This window comes from Heterocephalus glaber, unplaced genomic scaffold (assembly GCF_053883595.1).
Source record: "Heterocephalus glaber isolate CG9 unplaced genomic scaffold, H.glaber_assembly_v1.0 deba00001613, whole genome shotgun sequence".
NCBI lineage: Eukaryota > Metazoa > Chordata > Mammalia > Rodentia > Bathyergidae > Heterocephalus > Heterocephalus glaber.
The window spans coordinates 34292969-34319866 of record NW_028258384.1 but is presented as its reverse complement, the minus strand read 5'-3'; the positions used below and the strand labels follow the sequence as shown (position 1 = coordinate 34319866).

The following is a 26898-nucleotide window of genomic DNA, read 5'->3' as shown; positions in this document are numbered from 1 at the left end:
TTGATAAAAAATACTTCAACAATAATCTAATAAATATTCTAGCCAATAGCGGTAACACAGCATATGTCTAAGGCTGGCAGACTACATCATAAAAGGCAGTTTTGCCTAACCTGATGGCAGTAAGTCTGGCCAACTTGTAATACACAGCCAAATACAGCCCAATGGCTCCAAGGCTGCAATTGGCTTCAGGAGCTAGAAGTGTGGGAGTGGTTCATATCTACCTGTCTCATATTCTCCATTCCTTGGGAAAAAGGGTATCAAATATTTGAGCTTATTCATAATTCTATCCATGGATTGTTCCACCCAGGTAGTCATATATAAATATGTAAACTATGGAAGCTTAGAAAGTTCACCTAGAGTGTTTAGGCTGAAAAGAATGGGTAAGTGATTTTGCTGCAATCTGAATTTCACTGCATCCAAAGATAGACAATGGAATTACATAATAAAAACACAACCAGATGCAGTTACTCTTACAAGTAGCCAAATCTGAATGTAACATTAAGATTTCTTTCGTAGTCTCAAAACAGGTTTCATTTTGTGCTTTCTTCAATAAGACAATATAAAAAGTGGGAACAAGCATACTTTGCAAACAAAAAATAATTTTCTAGCAGGGAGGACCAAGTAAAGCAACAACAGCAAAAGCTTATGGAGTTGTCTTCCTTGCAGATGTTAAAAACATGTTGTAGTCCCTTTGAGCAACTGGGTTCAGATAGAGGTAGCCAATGGCTTCTCTTAAGATGCCTGGTATTGCCAGGATTCTATAAAACTCTTAAGTTTGGTGAATTAAATATCTGAGACTCACCACACCCCTACTGAGTATTCTGCAACTCTATTGTATCTTGGAAGTCACTTCATTACTTGGCTCAAGTTGAGACTTCAGAGTCAAACTTCATTGTTTACTTCAAACCTTGATTAATTTCCCAGTTTATTCAATAGGCTGAGCTGTGAGTATTTTCCTATAATCAAAACTTTAATCCTTTAAAGAACAAAGTGTGAAAAAATTGAAATGTTATTGAAAAGAATGGTGCTACATGTTTAAAGACAATTCCCTAAGATAACTGTCAAAGAGTTTTTAAGAACAATACTCACTTATATGTATGAGCTCTGGTACATCCGTAAAATAATATCAATACAGACCAAGTAGAGAACTAACCCCAGCTTTCCTGCCGAGTAAATAACAAATACCATTGTGGATATCAGAGTACAAGAGAGAAACTTTGATTACTCATTTGTTCATTCATACATTCACTCAGCAAACATTAGCCAGGCAGCTACTCTGTTCCAGACATTGTGCCAGGTATTTAAAATACAACAACAGCAAAAGACACAGTTCTTGTCTTCAAGGTATTCCCAGTCTAGTAGGGAAGATAATTATTATACAATAAATTTTTATGTGCAAAAGAATAACCTGAGAAGCTTGTCAAAATGTAAATTTTTACCTGTTTCTAAATATCCTAATTAAGTAGATCAAGAGTAGGGTCAGGGATCAATTATTTTAACAAACAAATTATCAAAGGTGATTCTAACGTATGTATTCTGAGGCCCACATTTTGAAAAATACTCTGCTACACAACGTGATTATTGCTCAGAGGGGGATGCTTAGGACCCCATGGGAGCTCCAAAGAGGAACACATAACCCAGCTAGGAGGTCAGGAATCAGTCTGGTTGAGAGAGGCAGGGATAGGCAAAGGTAATCCACCCCAGAGTGAAAAGTAGGGTGGACAAATTAAATTTGTCCCAGAGCACTAAAATCTAAAGGACACAAAAATAAATGAATGGCTTTGGGGAGAAGACTAATATCTATGGCACACTTACTAAGTGCCAGGTGCTGTGTTAGGCAGTTTACACATGCTATATTTTTAAATCTTTGAAACAGCCTTGTGGAGAAGGTATTATTTTATGGAAGAGATATCAGGTTCAGAAGTGCAATATATGCTACAGGTCACACTGCTAGTAAATGCCAAATATATTAGGAGTATTATAATCCAAAGGGTATGAGCTTTCCATTAAACTATTTAGCAGCCCTGCTGAATCTTATTGAGGTTGTTCATTTGCTGATTGGCAGTAAGTACTTACGGTCTTTAAAACCAAAAAAACTGACTTTTCTATTAAATATAGAAATTAGAGCTTTTTTTATATCTGCATCAATCTCAATTTCCATGTTGGGTGAACAGACAATATAATTGTTATTGGGCAGAATTTATTTAGATATTTTGTCTCTTCTATAGAATAAATCATTTATCAGCAAGGGCTGTGTCTTAGTAATGCACCCTTACATTAGCAATGTGAAACCTGTTTATTGAACAAATTAATAAATGAGCATCCACCAAGCTGGTGGAAAGAAAGAGGGGAGAATTTTTACATTGTTGGAAGGCTCCAATATAGGGGATTGCTACAGCTATCACTTCATAACAGTAATATTTTCACAACTCCTAGAGAGTAGACTCCTTGAAGCAGACTTAGCTCCTAGGAAGGACAAAGTTCTGGCTCTCTGACATCTCCAACCCCTGCAATGAAACTCACAAACCATAAAGCTCAATTTCTTCAACTATGCTGATGAGGAGTAGGAAGGAGATTATGTCTACATTTGCCATAAAAGGGTGGCTAAGTGAATGAATAATGTAAACAAGATTGCAAAAGGAATAAATATTTAACCTATGCAGGAAAACAAAAACTATTCTCAGGCATTCTTAAGCACTTCAGAAGTGCTCTATCTGAAAATACAAGTACATTTATATGTAAACAGTTGTTGCAAGTATAACACTCCATTCATACTTATGAAGTAAAGCAAGTTCCTAAAGAAATCAAATTATACAACTCTGTTTTGAGCCTAATTGTAGTAACTATTTCTTGGGAGTGAATGATAAAACTGTATTTCTTTGAAATGTTCTGTGACAAAATTTTTAACAATTCAGATGGACTGCCTCCATTAAGAGGCATCAATGAAATTATGCTAAACAGGACATTTCTACCTGGATCAGCTTTCTGTCTAGCAATAACATCTCTTGTGCAATCTTGTTCCCAAATCTTTTCTATCCAACCATAAGCTCTTCTTGCTGTCTATGTCATGACTGCATGTGAATGGGTGTGTGGTAAGGGGGAGAAGGGGAGGATAGGAGAGGGAGGAGAGAGATCCTGTTTTGTTTTTTTTTTCAGTACTGGAGATGGAACCCAGGGCTTTTGCACCGGGCTACATCCTCAGTCCTTTTTCATTTTTTATTTTTTTATTTTAAGACCTGGTTTCATTAAGGTGTTCAAGCTGGGCTCAAACTTAGGATCCTCCTGCCTCAGCCTCCCAGAATGCTGGCATTAAGGGCATGGGCAATCACGCTCAATTCTGGTTAATTCTGATGTTTCTTTTAGGGGACAAAGATGAATGTTGTAAGTTATTTTCCCTTCCAATATATTTCATATTCAAATGAGCAAATGTAAAAGTTTATTATGTACATATATATTATATATAATATATACAATGATTGAATTATTTTAATGAATTCAATTTAATGAATAAATTTTAATGAATTCATCTTAATAAATAAATTCAATCTTTTTATATATTATATATACACAGTCATGATTTCCTTACAATATGTGATAATCTGACACTGTTCAAAATTCTATTTGGCCAAACCGGCCAGTACTAGAAATGCTGACCACCATTGTGCTTTCTAACTGGCTAGCCCCTTGTGTAAAGTATCTTTTTATATTATTTACCTAGAATTGTCCTAATTCCTTCCAAAATCATTTATACTGCAAATCACTGATTCTGCAAATTTTTAATTTTCCAGTGACAACGGAGGCATTCTCTAAATTTACTTTCCAATGGCTGGAACCCAGACTACTCAGATAATTTGTTCTGAAAAACTCAATACATGAATTCAAATATAAACCTTATGCATAAAAATTAAATCTACAATATCTAGTTATTTTGGAAGCTTCAAATGAACTTTATTTTGTATCTCATATATTGAACACTAACTGAGGATTAAGAAGGGAAGAACTGCTAAATTGGGTAGCCAGCAAATTATATGCTTTCTTGAAACTTAATGGCAAGCTTTCATCCCAGAAACATAGGGGGATTCTTGAGGCCTGCAGTTGCATTCCTGCCGCTCAGGGTAATCAATAAAATCTGGGGCAGGCAAGCCAGACAGGATCATTAGGGATTTGTTCCAGATTGTGAATGTTGGACAAACTGGAAGGATGAAGGTCACATCAAAAGTATAAAGATGGAGAGAGTTAGCTGGGTCGTAGAAAGACAGCATGTTGTTGTCATAGTCCAGGAGGACCCCCAGACGCTTCAACTGCGGGGGCACATCCACTAGCATTTCCTTATTGTTATGTCTCACCACGAAGTTACTATTGCAGCGAGAGAAGACCCATGAGGAAGCATTCTTGCCAATCCATTCATTCTTTGGAGCTGATTTATAGGCAATACCAATTGCATACCTATAAAACAGTAGAAAGGAGAAACAGAAACCATATTGGATATATAAGAAATAGAATACATATCCCTTCCTTAAATAGTTTACATGTAAATATATAATAGTGATATCATTCAGAGCTTTAAAAAGTTAGCAGAGTGATGAAGCAATTTCTATCCCCTAGTCCAGTAGGTTTCCTATGATTTTATGAAAAGGACTAGTTTTCATCACATATTTTTAACCTTGACATATTTGTATTATGGTGTGAACTTACTAAGAACTAACAGCAAAGGAGATAAAATAAAAATGAGATTCACTTACCATGTTGAGGAACCCATGACTACTTCCCAATAATGGCAGCCACTGTCAATGAATATATTTCCCGCTGCCCCATAGCATCCTGTGCCACTAAATCTCTCTGGGGTGTGGCTTTTCTTCAGAGAACTTTCATCTTTCTCCATCTGCAATCCATCGTTGGAGATCTTCAACTTTCTGTGAGTCATTTTGGGATCCAGTTTAAAGGGTTGACCTGAAAAAAAAAGAAAAGAAAAAGCACAATGAAGCATTTAGGAAATTATACCTTTGTCTTCTAGGACTATCACTAGCAGGGGAACTATGATCTGATTATCATTCTTGGGTTAGTGCAAGTTGGCTACAAGTAGATTATATTAAGAAAGCAGGCCAGAAGCCACAGTTTTCAATTAAATAAGAATGGAGGTGAGGTCAATCTCCCATAAAATAACTTGCATGGACGCATTTATTTTCCCACTGTGGGAAAAATGTGGATCTCTCATACAAGTATTTTGCTGGAAATCATATTCCAAGAATAGAGGAGCCAGTAAGCTCCACCTCTACCATGTATTACCAAATTAAAATGGGGCTCTCAAAGTCTAAGGTCCACAAATGTGTTTTGTACTTTACTTTTGTTTCAGTAGGTGGTTTGGGTCTTGGGTTGATTGTAGGGTTAAGGAGTGTTATCAAGTTTGAAGTGGGACAAAGTGAGGGACGCTTATGAGGCAAATGCTGCTCGAAAAAAGAAAAAAACTTGAAAAGATCTCGGCAAGAGGACAATTTTTTCTCCTCTTAAAATTGGGATGTAAATAACATAATTAGACAACTTTGTTAGAGAGACTATTCCATCATCGATGAACAAAGAAAACATTTAATGTGTAGGAGTATTCACAACAGAGTATTCCTTATAACCATTTGACAAAAGTACTGTTACCAGCAGCCAGTTGCTGGGTATCACAAAAGCTTTATTATATCAAATGCTTCTCTGACAGCCACTGTTGGCTAGCACAATGCCTATTCCCTACTTTTTCTCTTACTCAAAATCCCAGCCTTCCCTGCTGCTAGGGATGAATAATAAGATGAAAGTAGAATTCGGAGTGGCAGAAGCTTCCAGGAAAGTTTCTGTTTTCCCAATAAAGGGACAACCATTGTATGTACCAATTCTTTCTCTTGAAATGAGATATGGGGTCTGGAGGTTGCAGTGGCCATCTTGCCACCATGTGGCAATAAGTAAATGCACAAAGGGAGAAAGAGCCTGTGCCTTTTATGACGTCACAGAACCGCTGCACCAGCCCTGGACTGCTTGCTTACCTTTAATGTTCTTGCTACATGAAAGCAAGAACTTAAGGGAAAAAACACTATTTAAGCTAAAACCAATACTGTTTTTAAGCTGTTAAATGTACTCCCTGTTATTCACAATCAAATGCATTTCCAGCAGATATGGCTTCTCTGCAGTAGTTTTATTAGATTATCACAAATAATTCTCTTTCACTCAACTGTTCTTCAAGCATGGGGGTGGAGACCAGAGGAAAATCCTTCACTTAACATTCTCCCAAGCTACCGGCTATTTTATGTATTTCTTCAGCCACAAATCTCCCATGGACACTAACAAACCTCTTGCCCAAAGCATGAACTATAAGTATAAAGGTCTTCTGCCTAGTGCCACTGCTCTCATGCATTATTGTGAGTGCCTGCTCAGGCTGTGTCCTCCCTGGCATGGAGAGGAAAACAGGTCTTTCTTTCGGGAATCACCACAACATACTGTTTGTTTTTAGTCGGGTAGGTTCACTGTTCCGGCTGCCTGCTTGGTTTATGGCTTTAACAATGAAGATGTAGCGTGTTCCACTCTGGAGTCCATGTACAGTATAATGGTTTTGCTTAATATTGGGCACAATCATCCAGCTATCCACTGAGTTATACAAGCCTGTAAAACGGGGAAAGACAAGGACATCAACCAACAAGTAAGAGATAGTATAAAAAGAACACTAACAATTCAACCATAAGCCCCCACCCCCGTGAATTCATTTTGTTTGCTTTTGAGTCTTGAAAGATATGAGATGAACCAGGACTTATGATTTCACTACTTGTTTTCTCCCACTGAGCTAGGATCATGCCAGGATCCTCACTTTTGGCAATGGAGAAGCTAGCAAAACTTACTTGCTTTTTTTGGGTACTAGCAAAAGTTAAGTTATATCAATTTCCTGCCAAATAACACAGAAATGGCCACTATTCAAATCAAAGAATCATCACTGTTACAGAGTCTCTAAATCTTTACCCCAAATGTCCATTTCTCTGAGAGCTGCAACTAGCCTTGTATGGATGGAGCAGTCCAGTGCTGAGCACAGAAACATGGAATCTCAGTGTAAAGGACACCTAGACATCAAATTTCCCTCATTTTACAAGTGGGACACTCGGATGGAGAGAAGAAAGTGACTCTCCCAGGGCCATAAATAATTGGTGATGATGCTGAGAACAGAACCCTGGTTCAAGTTCCTGTCTTTTACTCCTAGTCCAGTGTTCTCTCCACTACATGACAAATTCATGGGGTGAATGACAATATTCTTTTATCTTTGCAAGGTGGTGAGGCTTTCAGGGCTTGTGATTCCACCTTTCCACCCCATCTTCTGCCTTACTTCTCAAACTTAACATGTATGTTATAGACCAAGGAGATGACATGATAAGCAAAGAAGATATTATCTCCTCACTGCACTTACATATTTATTACCCCTTTCTAGCTCTGACTCTTACATTACTCTGGAGTCAGGTGGTCCAGGAACAAACACAGTTTCCTGGAACCTTTTCCCTTCCCAAGTAGGGAAAGGGATCAGAAATCTAGGCTTCTGCTTCTGAAAGCTCTTAGACTATAAACATTGGCTTAAACAGGGGAAATATGCATCATTAAAAACATGAATTTGGCTAGCTTCCAGTAAAAGAGGGACCAACATTTTCATCTGTGGTTTATCTAGACTTCTCTCTTCTGTTGTCTGTTTTTCAGTCAGTTTGCTACTTTTAAGCACAGTTCTACCACAGTGTGGAAAGAAAAGGGGAAGAAAATGAGCATTGAATTTAGTTACTTCTGTGTAGTTCTAGTAATGGATTTAGTGAGATTGAAATTTGGAAATAATAAATCATGAATCTTTTGCAAGAACTCTGATCAAATGGTTTAACAATTAATTTGGGAGGAAGTAGAAGTAGCCTAAATTAAAACTAGAAAAATAAACATAATGGGGACAAACAGACTTGCTATAGAAAGAAGAATAAGAATGTGGAGATACATAGTGATTCTTATGAAAAGACTATAAGGAGAAGGTCTAAGAACAATGCTTGAGGCCTTATCTATATGCCAATATGCAATATGAATCATAAACTGCACATGAAATTTTAATATAAAGAGGAAAATATATAATCTTCTCAATACATTCAACCATACAAAACAAGCAAACAAATAAAAACAAACTTCAAAATTAAGTATATATAGCTGTGAATAAAGAATGAGGATGTTGTCTATGAGCTACCACAGAATGATTTCCAGGATATATGGTCAATTTAACAAAGAAAATTATACAAGATCATACATACTATGCTACTTCTTTGAGAGAAAGAAAAGCAAATAAGAAACAAACTACATTTCTTGGACTTACAGAACAACAGTAACAACAGGATGGATAACCCAGAAAATAATGAATTTGGTTACCTACAAATAAATTTAAAAAAAAACTACTACTCACCCTGAAAATATCAACTGAAAAAAATGATAGGGAGGGAATGACACTGTACTGTTAGGAATTTGTTTCTGTCATGATATGAACAAAGCAATTCTGAAAGTATTTTAGAAATAGTTTGAGATTAAACAAATAAATACATCTATTGACTTTGTTGGGAGCCAAGGTTCTCACAGTGGAAGAGGGAATAATATGAAATTAGGGAAGACAAGAAAGAACTTGTGAGGATGGATTGGAACTGGGGGTTTGACATGACTGTGTGGCTTCTAAAATATGAACAATCTGGCCTCCCTTATTATCGGGTTCCACATCTGAGGAATCAACCAATCACAGCCAGAAACTATTTTTAAAAATTGCATCTGTACTAAACATCTACAAACTTTTTACTTGTCATTATTTCCTAAACAATAGAGTGCAACAACTACTTACGTAGCATTTATATTTTATTCTCTAGAAAGGATTTAAAGTACATGGGAGGATCTGCATAGGTTATATGCAAATACAATACTATTTTTATAAGAGGTTTGAGCATCTGGAGATTTTCTATCCTCAGTAGGTCCTGGAATCAATGCCACATGAATACCAAGAGATGATATATGCTTTGTGTATGCATACAGATGTGCACATATGTAGAGTGTATAATATGCATGCATATTATATGTGTCTGCATATGCTTACTTATGTTAGTCTCTAGTACCCATCTCTTGGTCTAAATCTTTTCCTCCCACTAAAAGGAACCAGAGCTCCTTATAAAAATGGCTGATTTCAAGGCGGGTTACAATAACCTTAGAGCATTTTATTATGCCAGAAAGTAAGGAAATATTCATGAAAATAATGTGAGAATAGCCTAAGGACCTATGAGTTACCTTGAAAGGCTTCCACTGGCTAAATCTGGACAATTTCAGTACCAAAATAAGTAATGGCAGTAAAGAATCTTTGACAGAAGAAAATTCAAGGGTCCATAGTGATAAATAAATAAATGATGGGAAATAGAGAGTGGGGTCTAGGCTTACAGTAGAATGTTGGGTATCAACTTGTAAATGTGGGAGTACTCAGTTAAAAAACCATAATTTTGCAATCATCATAGTAAAGACTGGATCTGGCAGTAGTCATCAACTGATGCTAGAACAGTGGTGGAGAGGACATGGATTTGATGAGGAAGCAGAATATTTTCGTGATCTTAAAGTATCACCACACAGGTTGCTTACTAGTGGCAAAAGAAAAAAAAAAACAGGAACTAAAGAGTGAAGAAATCAGATAACATTTTGAAGCATCAAGAATGAAGGGCAAGGCCGGCGATTTAGCTCAGTGGTTCCACTGCCTGCCTCGCATGCGCAAGGACCTGAGCTCAATCCCTGCTACTAAAAAAGAATGAAGGGCAAATAGTTATCAGGTGCCTCCAGATATCGCACCCTAAGAAGGACACAAAATCACTTATGCAGTATTCCAGACATCAAGGTATGACCTGGATATAATTGTGAGGAAACATCAGACCAACCCAAAAGAAGAAACACTAAAATGAATAAAAGAGCACTTCAAAAATGTTAATATTATTAAAGAAAAGGAAGAAATGCAGAAATATCCCAGACTAAAGGAAAGTAAAGTGATGACAATTAAATGTAATATCCAATCGTAAACTATAAAGGACAACATTGAGCCCTTCATATGTTGTAGTGACTATTATTGGGTCAATTATCAAAATGGGAATATGAGTGGTGGTTTAGATAAAAGTGTTACATCAGTATTAAATTTCCCTAAAGTTGGTGATTGTACTGTGGTTATGTAAGAGACTCTCCTTATTCTTAGGAAACATTTATTGAAGAATTTAGGGGGTGAAAGACCATGACATATACAATTTACTTTCAAATCTTCTGGAAAAAAATAAAATTTTAACAAATGATAAAGGAAAATGGGACAAAATATTGACAGTAGGTGAATCTGGGTAAACAATATGTTGGCATTCTTTGTGCTAGCCTTGCAACTTTTCTGTAATTTTGAAGTCAGTTCTAAACTTTAAAAGGTAAATATATGATCTTGTGGCTATCAGTGAGATTTGGTAAGATGGGACTTATGACTGAGTTGTGGTAATGGAAGCATACCTCTTGTTCAAAAGGGAAACATCACAATATGAAAATCTAAGAACCTGAATTTAAATGTGTGGTGGACAGCATTTACATGAGAATGAAAAGAAAGGGAAACAGAAGTTGTATATATCTGTATGGCAGTATATTATAGACTGCCTGGCCAGACAAAGGTTATGGCCACTGCTTTCTAAATGCAAAACACAGAATTGAAGTTGGGTATGTTGATGCATGCCTATAGTCTCAGCACTCAGCAGGCTGAGGTAGGAGGATTGCCGTAAGTTTGAGGCCAGTCTGGGCTACATAGTGAACTCATGGCCAGCCTGCATGACATAGCAAGACCCTGTCTCAAAAACACACACTAAACAAATACACAACAGGGCCGGGGATTTAGCTCAGTGGTTTCACCACCTGCTGCGCAAGCACAGGGACCCAAGTTCGATCCCCAGTACCAAAAAAAAAATAAAATTAAATTAAAAAAAAATAAATACACAACACTGGAATAGAGGAAAAATAATACAGTGCAGTAATTAGGAAGATAAACATCTGTTAAAATTCTCCTTTAGCTAACGTCATCATCTAAAACATTACTGGTTAGGTAATTTCAAATCTTAAAAGAGGTGGGAAGAAAGTTAACAATGAAGGAAGTTTTAAAAAGGGGGAGAACCAATTCTCCTGACTTAATTCTAACCAACAAGACAAAAATTTCTGAATAAAGAAAATGTGAAAAAAACTCAAAGAAAAGTAGTTCTCAGAAACTGGGTTTAGTCAACAGTGGTAGGCCCAATGGGTAGGTAGGACTGGGACATTGAGTTTTCATAATTATTTCCATTAAAACAATTTTCCAATGCCCTCCGAAATTTTGCTTCAAGGCTCAGCCTTTGTTCTTGTCCTACTGAACTCTTCTATCAACAACTGGAGGAAGACATAGAAGACAGGCTGGGAGGGAAATGTATTGGAAGGTCAAATTTGGATCCAAAAGGATCTTGGCATGCTAGAATAAAGGGGCAAAGCTATGCAGGTAAACATAATAGGGATAAATTCAAGGTGCAAAGTTTCAGCTTAGACAACTGAATAGAAACAGGATTTAGAATACAAAGGGATTTCAGTTGACTATACACTCATAAAGCAGTCAATAATCAATGTGGTTGTCAATGAAAAAAAAAGTACAGGGCAAGAGAGCAGCAAGTCATGAAAAAGAGAAATACAGCCATCCTCTGTGTTTGTCAGATCAGTTTTAGAGTACTGTTTTCACTCTTTTGAAAGTATACTTTATAAAGCACTATGACAAACAAGAATGTCCATAAAAAGGATATCAAGATGATAAAGGGTCATATGAGGATCAATTGAAAGAACTGAGGATGTCTAGCTAGGAAAAGAGAAGATTTAGAAGGGAAATAGGAGTTACCTAAAATCATCTGAAGAACTATTACGTGAAAGATGGATTAATTTTGTGAATGAGGCACAAAGGGCCAAATCTAGGACTAATTGGTAGCTGTGGTTTGATTCAAGGACCATCAAACATGAAGTCTAACAGGCTTGGGCTCTAATCTCTATCATTTCATAGCTCTGCAATCTTGGGCAACTTACTTAACTTGAGCCTCAATTTGTTCATTTATAAAATACAGAGTCTGCCCAAAAAATGTATACACATTTCAGGAAGAGAAAAATAGTGATGTTTTTTCAACAGATGGTGTTCCCTCATATGGGGAACCGTAGAGGATGCCATATATCACAGAAAACCCACTACACTGCTGGCCTTAGAGAAGAAATTGAAAATGCAGCAATTTCAATGACCAATGCTACCCAAGCAGCAGTTGGCCAAATTAATAAATATCTGGAAGCTAATCACCACCACTTTGAAAACCTCTTGCAATTGTAGAAGCCAAAGATAACTTGTATTAATCTCATGATGTCTTAATAAAGTTAGTACTATTCTGCCACCTGCCTCGCAAGCACAAGGTCTCGGGTTCAATCTCCAGTACCAAAAAAATAAAATAAAATAAAATAAAATTTTAAAAATAAAGTCAGTACTAAAATATTTATACAAGCTTTTCTTTTCCTGAAGTGTGTGTACATATTTTGGTGGAATCTGTAAATCAAATATCATCGATTTCATAAGGCTAAAAATTCATAAGGACTAAATGAGATAATATGTAGGAGTGTTAATAAATGGCAAAACACAAATTATTATTGTCATTATTATTTACTAAAAGAAAAAGGCCTCTTATAAGGAGGCACTGGCAATTATTTACAGCTGTACAACAACCAAATGGGCTGTTTGCTAGAAGTGAGTATCCATCACTGGTAATGTTTAAGCAAAGAAAGAACAGTCATTTACTAGATGTCTGGCTGAAGAGAAGATTAGGCTAGATAACATAGGGTCTATTCCAACTCTAAAATGTTATGATTCCAACACTATTAAGAATTATCCTTTAGCTGGGGATTTAGCTCAATGGTTCCAGTGCCTGCCACGCAAGCGCAAGGTCCCAAGTTCGATCCCCGGTACAAAAAAAAATTAATAAATAAATAAATAAACTAAAAAAAAAAAAAAAGAATTATCCTTTAGGCTTTTCTTCACAAAGGGCTATATAGCCTTTAAAACAGAGGTATGACCTTTAGATCTTTATCATTTCTTGGACTTGATCTTAACTCCTAGGAGATAACTGCTCTCCCCATATCAAGAAGAAGCACAGTTCCTGGCTCTAAAACGTTCCAGAACATGGCAGACGTGTACAGAAAAGCACATTGATGAGGCCTTAGACTTCTTGACTTCTGAACCTGAAGAAACACCCAGGAACACAGCTAAGTGGGCCAAGTGGCTCAGGATGGAGCTGCACGAGGCAAGTGTTTGACTCCAAATGCCCTCTCATCTCCCAAATCCATTATTGTTACAAAACAGATTTCTGTCCCAGAATTGTCACAAAACCAGAAATGGAAGCCTATAAGAACAGCTTAGTTACAAAAACTCTCATGCTGGCCTGTGAGGTCAGACATAAGTCAAATCACAAAGTTAAAAAAAAAGTATTAATTTGCAGCTATGCAGATGTAACGTAAGATGGGAAAAAGTCCCAGTCTGGAATCCAGCTTTGATTCTGCTTTTGTTTCTATTCTCCCCTACCCCAGACCATTGAGGGGAACTTTCACCTCAACTTTCACCTCTTGGCTGGCAAATGATGAGTTAAGTTACTACTCTGCCTTGTCTCACTCCAATTCACCAGAAGATGAATTCATCATAACACATTAGCTGAACAACTGCTTGTGTGTGTGTGGTACTAGAGACTGAACCCAGTAGTGCTCTACCACTAAGCTACAACTCCAATCCTTTATATTTTTATTTTGACACAAGCTCTCGTTAAATTGCCCAAGATGGCATGAAACTCAGAATCCTCCCACCTCAGCCTTCCAAGTAGCTAGGATTACAGGTGTGCACTACCACTTCCAGGAACAACTGCTTTTTTAAACATTTTTCATTTTGTGGTCGACTGACTCACGTGTTTTTATATTTACTGTAATTCTTCATGGAAAGGCAAAATGAGTAGAGTGAAGAGTAGTAGAGCAGAAGGCCTGTCGCTATGATCACTGATATGAATGGGTTTGGTAGAGGATGTAATTGCCTTTACACATAATATATTTTATCATGATAATGAAGTGAAAGAAGTAGTCAGGGAGCGAGATGTTCACACACATGGAACCAGAAATCATGGTGGTTAAGCTACCTAGGAACCAATACTGAGCAGTGCTCTCCTTGACAGAGTAGAATGGCATGGATTAATTGAGAAAAGGCTAAGGATTACAAATGGATTACAAAAACAAATGGGAGTGGCCCCAGTGACTGCCCACCAAGGAAATCCACAACTTGCTTGTCGCCTATAAGTAAGGTCTTTGAAATGCCCTGGGAAGCTTATACTGTCCATGAAAGACTATACTAAACAACCTAACATGTCTTACAAACACTTGCCTCGTGGCGCCCCGGCCAATCTTGAGCAGCTTACTGCTTCCTTACATTTCCTTATCTCTGGCCACAGGCCCCAACTACACCATGACTTACTGATGAAGTTAGCCTGGCCAGTGAATATGGTGTACTGAAGCTCATAGGAGCTGATGCTGAACTCATCATCCGAGATCCAGTGGACTGTAATGGTGTCATGGGAAGCAGTACAGAGTTCCTCTCGGATAGAGGGTGGGTTGGGGGCTGTAAGGAAAGGTAGAAAAGAAGGTAAGGAAAGCATACTATCTCTTCTGGAATTTTATAATCCTTAATCTTCCTACCTAACCTGGTATCTCTTGGAGAGGTAGTTTTTGTTTTTGTTTTCAATGTTAAGGATTGAACCTAGGGTCCTGTGCCTACTAGGCAAGCATTCTACCACTGAGCTACATCCTCAGCAATTTTACAATTTTATTTTGAGACAGGGTCTCCCTAAGTTGCCAGGTTGGTCTCCAACTTGTGATCCTCCTGTCTCAGCCTCCCAAGTAGTTGGGATTACAGATGTGCATCATCACAACCAACTTCTTTTTTCTTTTCTTTTAGACATTTATTGGCTCTTAGTTCTAACACTAACAAATGTACTCTTTCACTTCTGACAGCTGTTTCTTATAAGCAAATCCTGTCTAGAAAACTAATTCTGAGTCCTAACAGCTCTGAGACTTCATGTGATGCTTTGTAAGAGATAAGAAAATAAACATGAAAACTAAAACCAAATTTAGGGAGGATTAAGTCTCAGTAGAACTAAGGTAATTTACACTTAAGGAAAAGAAAGATCAGGAAGGATCACATTTATTTGGCATTCCTTATTTCCTAAAATTGTCTGCAAACCAGGTATCTCATATCATTTTACTGGCCTGGTGATTAACAAGTTGCCTTAAAATCATTTGAGTAGGACCTGTTCCCATGTGGTACACTATCTAATATTCTCTAATTCCCATTTGAGTTCTGCCCTTCTAACAAGCAATAATATGTAACTGATAGGCTCATAATGAGAAATTCATCAGCAACTTCTTGTGATTTACTTTTAATAGTAGATGATATATCCACTCTGCCCCCAGAACTATTTGACAAATCATCTTTTTTTCTGTTATAGGGGCTCAAATATATTCTATCTAAAAAGATACACGTATCATTTTAAAGATTATAAAAACACTTTTAGCGTATTATCCTTTTCAGAGTATTTTAAACTAAAGTACACCAAAAGAAAACAAATTAAAAAAAGGAAAGCACTGTATTTCCATACCTGTTAAATAGTCAAGCCCCTCCAACAGTTTCTTTTCTCTAGAAAAATCTAAAGCAAAGTTTTCAAAGGCATCATTAAAATTGATGTCTGGAATCAGAACTTGAGAAGATGCAGTTGCCATAGCGACTCTGAAAAAAAGGAAAAGTACATCAATATTCATCAAAATTGGTTTGCAACCTTCATCCAGTGTTTGATTTCGGTCTAAGGAAGTAAAAATACTGTATCTGTGCTTTCTCAGTGGAAACCATTTCAATTTAATCTTCAGGAACCAATTAAGAGACATAGCATATTTATTCATGTATGTTCACCCCTCAAACAGATTCCCCCATTTTCTCTTAATTTTGAGAAGTAAATTCAGGATTTTTCCCCTTCTGCATTATTTTCCATCTAGCAGGCAACATCAAAACTAGACCTCTGAAAACTTAGTAAGAGCAGTTTGAGAGATTCTCCCTCTCTATTTTTTTATGCTAATCAAGAAACCAACATGCTGGGTTAATATTGTCTCCCAAATACTGCCCTTTATTATATCTTTTATAATGTCTGTATTTCATATTCACTAATTGCAAAATTTTATCTCTCCAACTAATGCTGAGACTCAAAAATGAGGTTCATATTTTGTACTTCTTGTATCTTCCACAGACCCTAAAACACTGTTGGATATATAGTGAATAAACAATTGATTAATGAATAACTGAAAGACTAGTGAAGATACAATTGCTAACATTTATTGAGTGCTTAATATATGCAAAGCACTGTGTATGCACTTCACATACATTATCTAATTTCTTCCTTGCTGTATCCCTGTGTAGTAGATGCTATTTTCATTTTGCAAGTCAGATAGCTGACACATTGTAAAGCTAAGTAATTTGCCCAAGATCACACAATCAGTAAAGGTCAAAATATAATTAAGCCTATGTCTACCTAATTCTAAACCCTATACCCATAATCATTTAGACTATTCCTTTTCTTCTTCTCCTGTCTCCCCACCTTCTCTTCTTCCCCTCCCCCCTCCTCCTTTGGTACTAGGATTGAACCAGGGCATTGTGAAATGCAGGAAAACACTCTATCACTGAGCTATATCCCCAGCCCTTTTTAGATTTTATTTTGTGACAAGGTCTCCCTAAATTTCCTAGCCTGGACTCATACTTGCAATCCTCCTTCTTCAGCCTCTGGAGTAGCTGAGATTATAAGTGTGCACCACCATGCCCAAAGAGACTGTTTTTTTTAACTTAAGTATACTTTTCATCAGCAATTCTCAACCATGGTTACACATCGGAATTATCTGGCAGAGCTTTGACAAAACATACATATTTAAGTCCTTTATCAGACCTTCTGAATCAGCCAGTGAAGATTCTTAGACTTGCAAATGACAGTTTAAAAGAAACATTAACTTGGCAATAATAGGCAGGTTAAAGTGGAAAGGAGCTAAGAGTATAGGAAAATCAGAAAGGTAACTTTTATGGTGAATCAGTTGTGAGGAGATGGGGAGTTGAACAAATATATATCCTCATGCACATAGTCCCTGCTAAGATCTATGAAAAATATCTCTTGGCTATTTTTAAAAATAGAGATGCTTCAGGAATAAACTGCAGACAAGCAACAAATGAAAGACTAACTCAGTACAATCTTTTTTTTTTTTTTTTTTTTTGCGGGACCAGGGATCGAACTGAGGACCTTATGCTTGCAAGCCAGGCCCCGTGCCACTGAGCTAAATCCCCGGCCCTTCTAACTGAGTACAATCTTAAGGTCTCACACTGAACAACCAGTCTTCTAGGATTTGGTGAATAAGGAGTTAACTTCTTTAAGGTAAGACTTACACCAGAAAATCGGCTCATGTAATTTCTTTCTGGCTTTCTCAGTCTTCTTTCTTCCATCCATCCACCTATCCATCCAAAACTTAGTGAGCACAATTAATGTGCCAAGCACTGGAGATACACAGAGAAAACAAGTTTGCTATGGTCCTTGCCCTCACAGAACTCACAGGTCATGGAGGATCCAGACATTAAATAGGCCATACAAAGTAGAGCAAACACAAGAGTCACCTACCAGAGAGTTGGGAGCTAAGGGAAATCTCCCGCAAGGAAGTAAATGACCTACATGATGAATAAGATTTACCTATGCAAAGGTTATTTGGCTACACATGTTCTTTCTTCCCAGAAGGCTAGAGAATGAGACAAAGTCATGTAGGACTTTGTAGGCAAAGTTGTCAACTTTCGCCTTTATCTTAAGAATAATGGAAGCCACTGAAGCATTTTAAGCAGGAGTTGTATACTGAAATTTATGTTTTAAAAAGAGTATTATGGCTATAGTAGATGGATTAGAAAGGGTCAAAATTGGAAATAGGCAGACAAAAAAATTGGTTTTTTGAGACACAGTCACGCTATGTAGTTCAGGCTAGCCTTGAACTCACTATGTAGACCAGGCCAGCCTAAAACTCCAGGTGACCCTCCTGCCTCAGCCTCCCAAGTGCTGAGATTACAGGTGTGTGCCCCTACATCCAGCTAAGGCAGACCATTTAAAGTGCCTAGGAATAAGCGACAAGTAGAGTGGTAACAAGAGTATAGACAAATGAAACACAAAGAGTTAATTCAGAAAAAATGAAAACAAGTGGTCAAAAAATACATTAAAAAGTCCAACTACATGAGAAATTAAAAAAATGTAAATTAAAATGAGACAGCAGTTAGATTACGAATAATGACAATACAAGAGCTTTTCTTTTTGGTACCGGGGATCAAACTCAGGACCTTGCACTTGCGAGGCAGACACAGTGCCACTGAGCTAAATTCCTGGCCCTAAGAGTTTTTTATTCTATAATGCCTGCATAGTTTAATTCAGACTAAAATTGATATGTTTTAGAGGCTAATTTATCATTAAATATTAAAATTAGCCAGGCATGGTGACATACACCTATAATCTCAGCACTTGGAGGAGGCAGTGAAACAGCATCATGAGATCGAGGTCAGTCAGGCACTGTATCAAAAAACCAAAAAAGTTCAAAATCAAATAAATCAAATTTTCTTTTTTTTTTTTTGGTACCAGGGATCGAACTCAGGACCTTGTGCTTGTGAGACAGGCGCAGCACCAGAGCTAAATCTCCAGCCCAAAATCAAATATTCTTTGACATTATAGCTATACTTAAGAAAATTTTTACTAAGGAAATAATTGAGATATATGCAAAGATACAAAACTACAAGGGCATTCAACGTGGTATATGTAAATCAACTGTCTAATAATGATAACTGAGTTAAGTATTGTATTATACATCAAAAGATGAAATATAATGGAGCCACTGAAAATCAGGTTTTACAATGATACCAGAAAAGTTAATGATATATTAAAGTTCCAGATACAAGCTATAATACAGTATATGTGACATGACCTTATGTTTGTGAAATATATACAACTATCAAAATACCACAGTATATTCCCAAATCTTAACAGTGGCTGAAAGGTTCAGAATGAGCTAAAAGTGACAATGTAGGATGACACTCCACACACACGCATACCCCCCACACACACAGCACACACACAACCGATCTATCTTTCTGTGTGTTAAAACACAACATCAGCATCTTGGTACTGTCTTTCAAGGCCTTGATCTCTACTAGAAATAATATAATAAATGCCATTTGAAGGGGAAGGGGATATCTTTCTCAGCTAAAATTTCATTTTATCTGAAGTCTTACATCTTAACACAATACAATGAGTAATGGTAGGGAGGAATTTCAGACCCTGCGAGAGTCTAGTGAGAAAGACACTTGGGTTAGGTAAGTCATACCATACAGATCGCTATTTTTTCCACATACACCATAGGCCAATGATGGCTAACCTTTAGAGATGAGTGCCCAATCTGCAACTCCAAACCCACTTACTTATCACAAAGTGCCAACACTGCAATTATACATGAACATTGAGGTTTTAGTTTAGAAAAAACAACTCATACATTAACATCTTTTGTTTTAAAAGACAAACAAGACAAGTGCTATAGTTTCAGCCACCACTGCCATAGGCTATACTTGAACCTATGAAAAGAAGACTGACATAGACAGTTGGGAATCCTCAACATGTTATTTGGGGTTTTTTTTCTCAACATGTTATTTGATGGTAATTTAATGGTAATAAAGCCCTGGGAGCTAAGGGTTTGCAATAAGAACGTGCAGCAAGAGAAGAGAACATCTTAAGACAGAACCAGGAAGAATGATAGCATTAAAAGAATGGATCAAGGAAGAGTTGCTCTCAAAGGCAAAATATATCACACAAATTAGGAAACCAAGAGTATTCATAAAAGCTAAGGGCAGAGCAATTTCAAGTAAAAATGGTCAGTAGGGACAAATATTACTAACACATGAAGTAAGATGAAAGAGTAAGATGAAACAAAGAGGAGCTATTGTATTTATCAAGATTTGGTGACATTGAATATTTTGAATGATGTAAAAGTGAGAGAAAACAGTTTGGAGGGTTGAATACTAACTGAAAACAATTAAATATAGTGGTTTAAATATATATTTTAGGGGCCGGGGATTTAGCTCAGTGTTCTGCCACCTGCCTCTCAAGCAGAAGGACCAGAGTTCAAGCCCTGGTATCCCCCCCCCACCAAAAAAGCTATATATGTTTTAGTTCTGCTTTCAAGAAATCCCACTGAAAGGGCAAAAAATAAAACAATATAAATCCACAAAGGCAAAGAAAATGGAAAGAGATGCCAGCAATTAAGAGATTTTCAACAAATGTTTGAAAGCTAGAAAGGGATGGATGTGTGGTAACCAACAACAGACCAGAGAAAGCTGGATCAGGAAGCCAACAGAGAGCTGATTTAGTGCCACAAAGTTGAAAGTTTGTAGAAGGAACGGCTAGACCTCCAGATCCACTCAACCGAGATCGCCCTTCCTTCACATTGGCAAGAGCCGTGAGGTTTACTTTCTGTAGAGCTTTGACATTACACTAAAATCAGTTTTAAAACTCCACTCCCTTACCCTATTTGGCTCCCAGAATACTGGCATCCAAGCTCACAACCTCCACCCTCACAAATATCAGGAGACTGGAGGATCCCCTCAAGGGAAACTGATCCAAGAGAAAACACCTACAAAACCAACACTTGAGGTCCTTCAATAAAAAATAAACAACTGACACTCTGCCTTATAATACTGTAGCAAAGTTCATCAAGGGACAAATAGTGCCCACCCACTCAAGGAGGTCAGGTACCTTTTAGGGCTTAGGGTCAAAAAAGCTGGCTAGACATTTAGGGAAGAACAAAAACTAAAACCAACAGAGAAAAGTAACTTGGAGGAAACTAAGACAATGCAGGATTCTAAAGAAAGCTTTTTAAATTGAAAATATTCTTGGAAGACAAAATAGTTTGTATCCACAAAGCAATAATAGAATGCTAAAAAAGAAATAAGTATCAAGAAAGGGTTTTTGTAAATAAAAATATGACTGCTTAAGTTAATTTTTCAATAGAGAGACTAGACAAAAAATTAAGGAAATATCTTAGATACTAAAAACAAAAGGACAAAGTCATGGAAAACAGGAAACACATTTTTTTAAATTAGGGTACAAATCTAGGTTGGCCAACATCTGATTAATTAGAGTCCCAGAAAAACAGAAGAAGACAAAGGGGAGTCAAATATCAGAGAATAATAAAGTAAAATTTTCTAGAACTGAAGATCACATATCTTCAGATTGAAAAGATTCACTGAGTATTCAGCAAAAGTGAATAATCAACAACATACAACCAATGGGAAACTTAGTGAAACTTGGGAACACTTTTACACCATTGGTGAAAATATAAGTGTTATGGCTTGTGTCTAGATGTCCCCCCAAACTCTCATGTGTCACAAGTGAGGCTTTTTGGACATGGCTGTATCTAGAGTGTATGATGCTGGGATTAAGGATGTGAAGTTGGGATTAAGGGTGTGATGCTAGGAATAAGGGTGCCCCACCCTGGGTATGAGTGCTACCAGCCCGAAGGGTGGGTACCCTGTAAGGGATATAAGGGACAGAAAGAAGGCTTGCTGCTGCTGCTGCTGCTCTTGCTGCCTTCTTCCTGCTGTGCCGTGCTATGAACTGTTTCTTCTCTGCGGCACCCCTCTGCCATGCCACCCTGCCTTGGAGCCAGCTGACTATGGACTGAAACCTTTACAAACGGTGAGCCAAATAAACCTTTCCTCCCTTAACCTTGGGTGTTGGGTATTTTGTCTCAGCAATGCAAAAAGTAACTAAGACAATAAGTTAGTGAAGCCATTATAGCAAACTGTATCGAGGTTCCTCAGAAAACTAAAAATAGAACTACTATATGATCTGAAAATCTCACTTCTCATTTTATATCCAAAGGAATTACAAACAATATGTTGAAGAGACATCTGCACTCCCAGGTTCACTGCAGTATTATTCACAAGAGCCAAGATATAGAATCAACCCAAGATTCTGTCAATGGATGAATGGATGAAGGAAGTGAGATGTATATATGAAATACCATGAATATATAATGAAATACTATTCTGCCTTAAAAAAGAAAATTCCATCATTTGTGACAGGATGGATGAACCTAGAGGACATTATGCTAAGTGAAATAAGCTAGGAATATAGAGACAAATACCACATGATCTCACTCACATGTGAAATCTACAAAGTCAGCTTCAAAGTAGAGAGAGAAATAGAGAGTAGACTAGTGTTACCAGAAGCTGGTACAGAGAGAGAGAGGCAGGGACCTGGGAGTTGGTACCCAAAGGGTAAAAAATTTCAGTTAAACATGAGGAATAAGTTTTTAAGATCTATTGCATAGAAGAGTGACTATAGGCAATAATAATATATTGTATATTTCAAAATAGCTGAAAGCAAATTTCAAATGTCTCATCGAAAAAATGAGGTGAAGTATATGTTAATCAGCTTGATTTAATCATTCTATATTGTATATAAATATCAAAGCATCATACTGTACTCAATGTTACAATTATGATTTAGCAATTAAAAATACTAATATTTTAATATAAGTCATATCAAAAGATCAGGAATTAAAGTGATAGTGAACTTCTCAATACAAAACTGGAGCCAATGGATCCATGCTTTCAAAATTATAAAGGAAATTTATTTCCAAACTGAAAATTTATTTAACACATTTTAGAGAAAAGTTCTCAAAAATTTACTTCATACATATTCTTTCTAAAGATACTATGGAGAGATTATGTAAAGGTGCAAATTTCTAAGGATGAATGTCATTATATATTGTATACCTAAAATGTAAAAAATTAAATAAAGTAAAATTTAAAAAAATAAAAAATAAAAATAAAGATACTATGGGAGAATTTGTTTCAAAAAGTTAAGAAGTAAAACTGCATAGGAATAACAATAGTTATTACACTGTGTATCATGAGCTTCAAAATAGTTACTCAGAGTAAAGACATAAACCAAAAGATTCTTACAGAAAAGAAACAGATAATAACACAAAACTTTCTTTTCAACTAAGATAAACTAGTAGTATAAATGAAATAAATTAGCATATATATTGAAATATTATTATTCTCTTATTATTTGGTTATGAAAATTTGTTCTATTTTTTAATAAAACAAACTGTACACAAAGAGTAAATCCAAGCAGAGCCTGATAGCCTTGTTATAATTAAGCAAACAGAACTGAGACTTCAGGGAAACTAAGTTGGCTGGAATTCACAGGGTAAAGAACCAGAGGGGAAAAAACCTACAGAGGGAAATTTTTGGAGGCCTCCAGAGGGTTGCCATGGAGCATTCAATAGAATATTGATCACCTAAGGCACATGAGGAGGCTACCCAATGTTAGGGAAACAGCCATGCAAAAAGATTATAGGGAACAATGTTTAGTGCTCAGACATGGCCAGATATAGTGAGGAGTAGCAGCTAAACTGGAAAATCTTATGATTTGTGGAATACTTGCTAGCATACTCAGAAGGATTTTGGTTCAGTAGTGGGGAAAATTCTCTAAACACTGCTCTGATCCCACCTAAAAAAATTCTGGCAGTGTTGGGATGGAACTCAGGGCTCTGTGCATGCCTGAAAGCACTCTGCTACTAAGTACACCCCTAGCCCTTCACCTAACAAATCTTAAAATCAATACTTAAAAGGATCAAGCTATTTTCAAGTAACATAACTATATCCCAGAACAAAGCTTAAGAATATTTATAAGAATACAAAAATAAAGAGCCTGGGGATATAGATGAGTGGTAGAGCACTTTCCTCGCATGCACAAGGTCTTGGGTTCAAACAGTGGGAGAAAACAGCAACTAACAAAATAAAATTCACAAAGTCTGCCATACAATAAAAAATGACCAGACATGCAAAGAATCAAGAAAGTAAAACCCATAATGAGGAGAAAAAGCAACTAATCCTTAAAGATCAAAAGAAAAGACGGATAATAGGAAACTGGGAACTAGATCTTTTGAAAATGGGAAGGGGACCAAGAGATGGAGGGAGGGAGGGAGGGAGAGAAGAAAAGGCAAAGTAAAAAAATTAAAATGTGTCATGTACATGTGCCAACTTCCCACAATGAATGTAGCTGTTATGTAATGCAAACATGTATTAATAAAAATTAATTTTTTTAATTTTTAAAAAGAAAAAGCAACCAATCAAAACCAACCAAGATCTGACACAGATGTCAGAACTATCAGGGAAGGAAATTAAAACACTTATTATAATTGTATCTCATATGTTCAAAAAACTAGAGGAAAAGCTGAATATCTTAGAGATATGGAAGATACTTTTTAAAGATTCAAATCAAATTTCTAGAGATGAAACTACAATATCTGAAGTGAAAACACACTGGAGAGGTTAAAATAAGATTACGCATTATAAAAGAAAAAGTTAGTTTAAAGAAACATCAATAGAAACATACAAATTTTAAAAAAGAATTTTTAAAAAACTGGGTGTTTTCGTGCATGCCTATGATCACAGCTACTCTGGAGGCTGAGGCAAGAAGATCACAAGTTTAAGGCTGGCAAACCCCGTCTCAAAAAGTAAAAAGGGCTGAGGGTATAGCTCAGTGGCAGAGTACTTCTTGGTTAAACCAACAAACACAAACAAACACAAAAACAAACAAACAAACAAAACATCAGCTAACTATAGGACAACTTCAAGCATCCTAATACATATGTAAATTGGAGCCCCTCCCTTAAATAGAGGAAGTGTTGCCAAAAAAATTTTTGAGGAAATACTGGCTGGAGCCAGGTGAGGTGCCATACACCTGTAATCTTGCTTGCTTGGGAGACTGAGGCAAGAGAACTTCGAGTTTGACACCAGCCTGGGCAACTTAATGAGACCTTGCCTCAAGATAAAAAAGGCTAGAAATATAGCTCAGTGGTAGAGAACCACTGGGTTCAAAGGAGGAAAAGGAGAAGGAGAAGGAGACGGAGGAGGAAGAGAAGGGTTGAAAGGCTTGCCAAATTTGTAGAAGTCAGCTGACAATATTTAAAATTAACAAAAAATGCCAGGCATAGTGGTGCACGCCTCTAATCCCAGCACTTGGGAGGCTGAGGTAGGAGGATTGCCCAGAGTTCAAGGCCAGCCTGAATTGCATTGTGAGAACCTATCTCAATCAATCAACAGATAGATACAAAAAATAGCAATGTAAGGATGCCATTTAGACCTGCAAAGGTCATACCAATAGAAATACCTAATAGAATTGAAATTGTTTGGCTTTGTTTTAAAAATGTAGATGATAGCCCTAGACACCCTTTATGTTAATCTGGTTCTGTCCCTTACTAGTTGAATGATCTTAGACAAGTTCTTTAATCTCTCTGAGCTTTGTTGTCTCATTTATCAAAATAATGGTACTGTCTGCTCATAAGGTTTGTGTGAGGATTAAATGTATTAATATTTTAAAGGCTTAGAATGGTGTCCAACACAAAATAAGTGCTCAATATTATTACTGTTGTTGTTGGAGAGCTGGAATTGGAGATGAGGCAAATGACATTTTTTGCAATATGGTTTATAGTAATTTACTTTCTAAATATGTATAAAATATCACTTTGACATAAATAAACTTTAATACTGGTAAGAGTAAAATAGGGATGAGGAAATGGAAACTCTTGCAAGCAGTCTGCTATGAAGATTGGGAGAGGGATAAGGTGACAGCTAGTGGGGATTTGAGGCAGAGAAAAGTGGTGGAGGTTTTTGCTTTTTTTGCTTTTTGTTTTTTTAAAAATTTTTTATTAGTATATGTTTGCCACATACATAGTGATTACATTCAATGTGGGAGATTGAGAGATATACACACATTGCATTTTTTTAACAGCATCTACTTCTTCCCCCCCCCCATTAAGTTTATTGGTACATTTTAGGTATAAAATACAGTTACATTCATCATTGGGATCTTGTACCATTACATGAGTCTCTTGGTTATTTTTTTTCCCTTTCCCTTGCCCTCCCTTCACCCCCTCCACCCTTCCCTATTTGCAAAGACCTTGTTTCCATTTTTTTTTCCTCTTCTCATATTTTTTCCTTTCCCTTTTTTCCCTTCCCCTACCCCTCCCAATTCCCCTGCTCTTTTAGACCTTTTCTTCCTGTTACACAATATCAGTTATACATTTTTTAAATTACAATATTAAGATCTAGGAGACATTACCACAGATTTTACAGAATTTAAAAGGATATAGAAAGCATATTACAAAAACCTTTTTTGAAATAAATTTGACAACTTCTAAGAAGTACCTTGGAAGACAAATTAATGAAACTGACTCTGGAGGAAATATAAAATTTGAATAGAACCTATTAAAGAAAGTATATTCCTAGCTTGAAAACCTACCTATATGACAACAGCAGGCTCATAAACATTTTAACTGATAAATTATATTAAAAAATTAAAGCAGAAAAAAGAAGGAACACTTCTCCCCTCATTTTAGGAACTCAACATTGTGCTAATCCTAAAACTGGATAAAGATAATAGAAGAAAAATGTATGAACATAGATAGAAATTTGTTTAACAAAACAAACTATTGGAAGTCAGATCTGGCAGGATGTAGAAAGTGGTTTTGATATAGGGATGGCAGTGTTGGTTCAGCATTAGAAGATCCACCTCCAAAAGTCATCATTTTAACAGAGGAAAGGAAAAAGCTATATGATCCTGTCACTAGTTGGGGAAAAAGTATTGGACTAAATTCTACAGCTGTTCATGGTAAAAGCTATCAGGATCC

General features: G+C 36.6%; 1 protein-coding gene across 6 annotated transcripts in view; it reads right to left on the bottom strand.

The window, feature by feature from the left end:
* Positions 1-3205: 3205 nt before the first annotated feature.
* Positions 3206-26898, bottom strand: part of Mid2 (midline 2) — a 115367-nt gene continuing 91674 nt past the window's right edge. For 3 of the 6 annotated variants that reach the window (XM_004861455.3, XM_087196741.1, XM_021241605.2), the window contains 5 exons: positions 15747-15874; positions 14477-14710; positions 6475-6636; positions 4743-4950; positions 3206-4446 (listed from right to left, as the gene is read on the bottom strand). In XM_004861455.3, the coding sequence (XP_004861512.1) occupies positions 4044-4446; positions 4743-4950; positions 6475-6636; positions 14477-14710; positions 15747-15874 (1135 nt within the window). In that variant the 3' untranslated portion in view covers positions 3206-4043. The remainder of the gene's footprint in view (positions 4447-4742; positions 4951-6474; positions 6637-14476; positions 14711-15746; positions 15875-26898) is intronic. The other 3 variants (XM_004861456.4, XM_087196742.1, XM_021241606.2) reach the window with 1 other exon arrangement.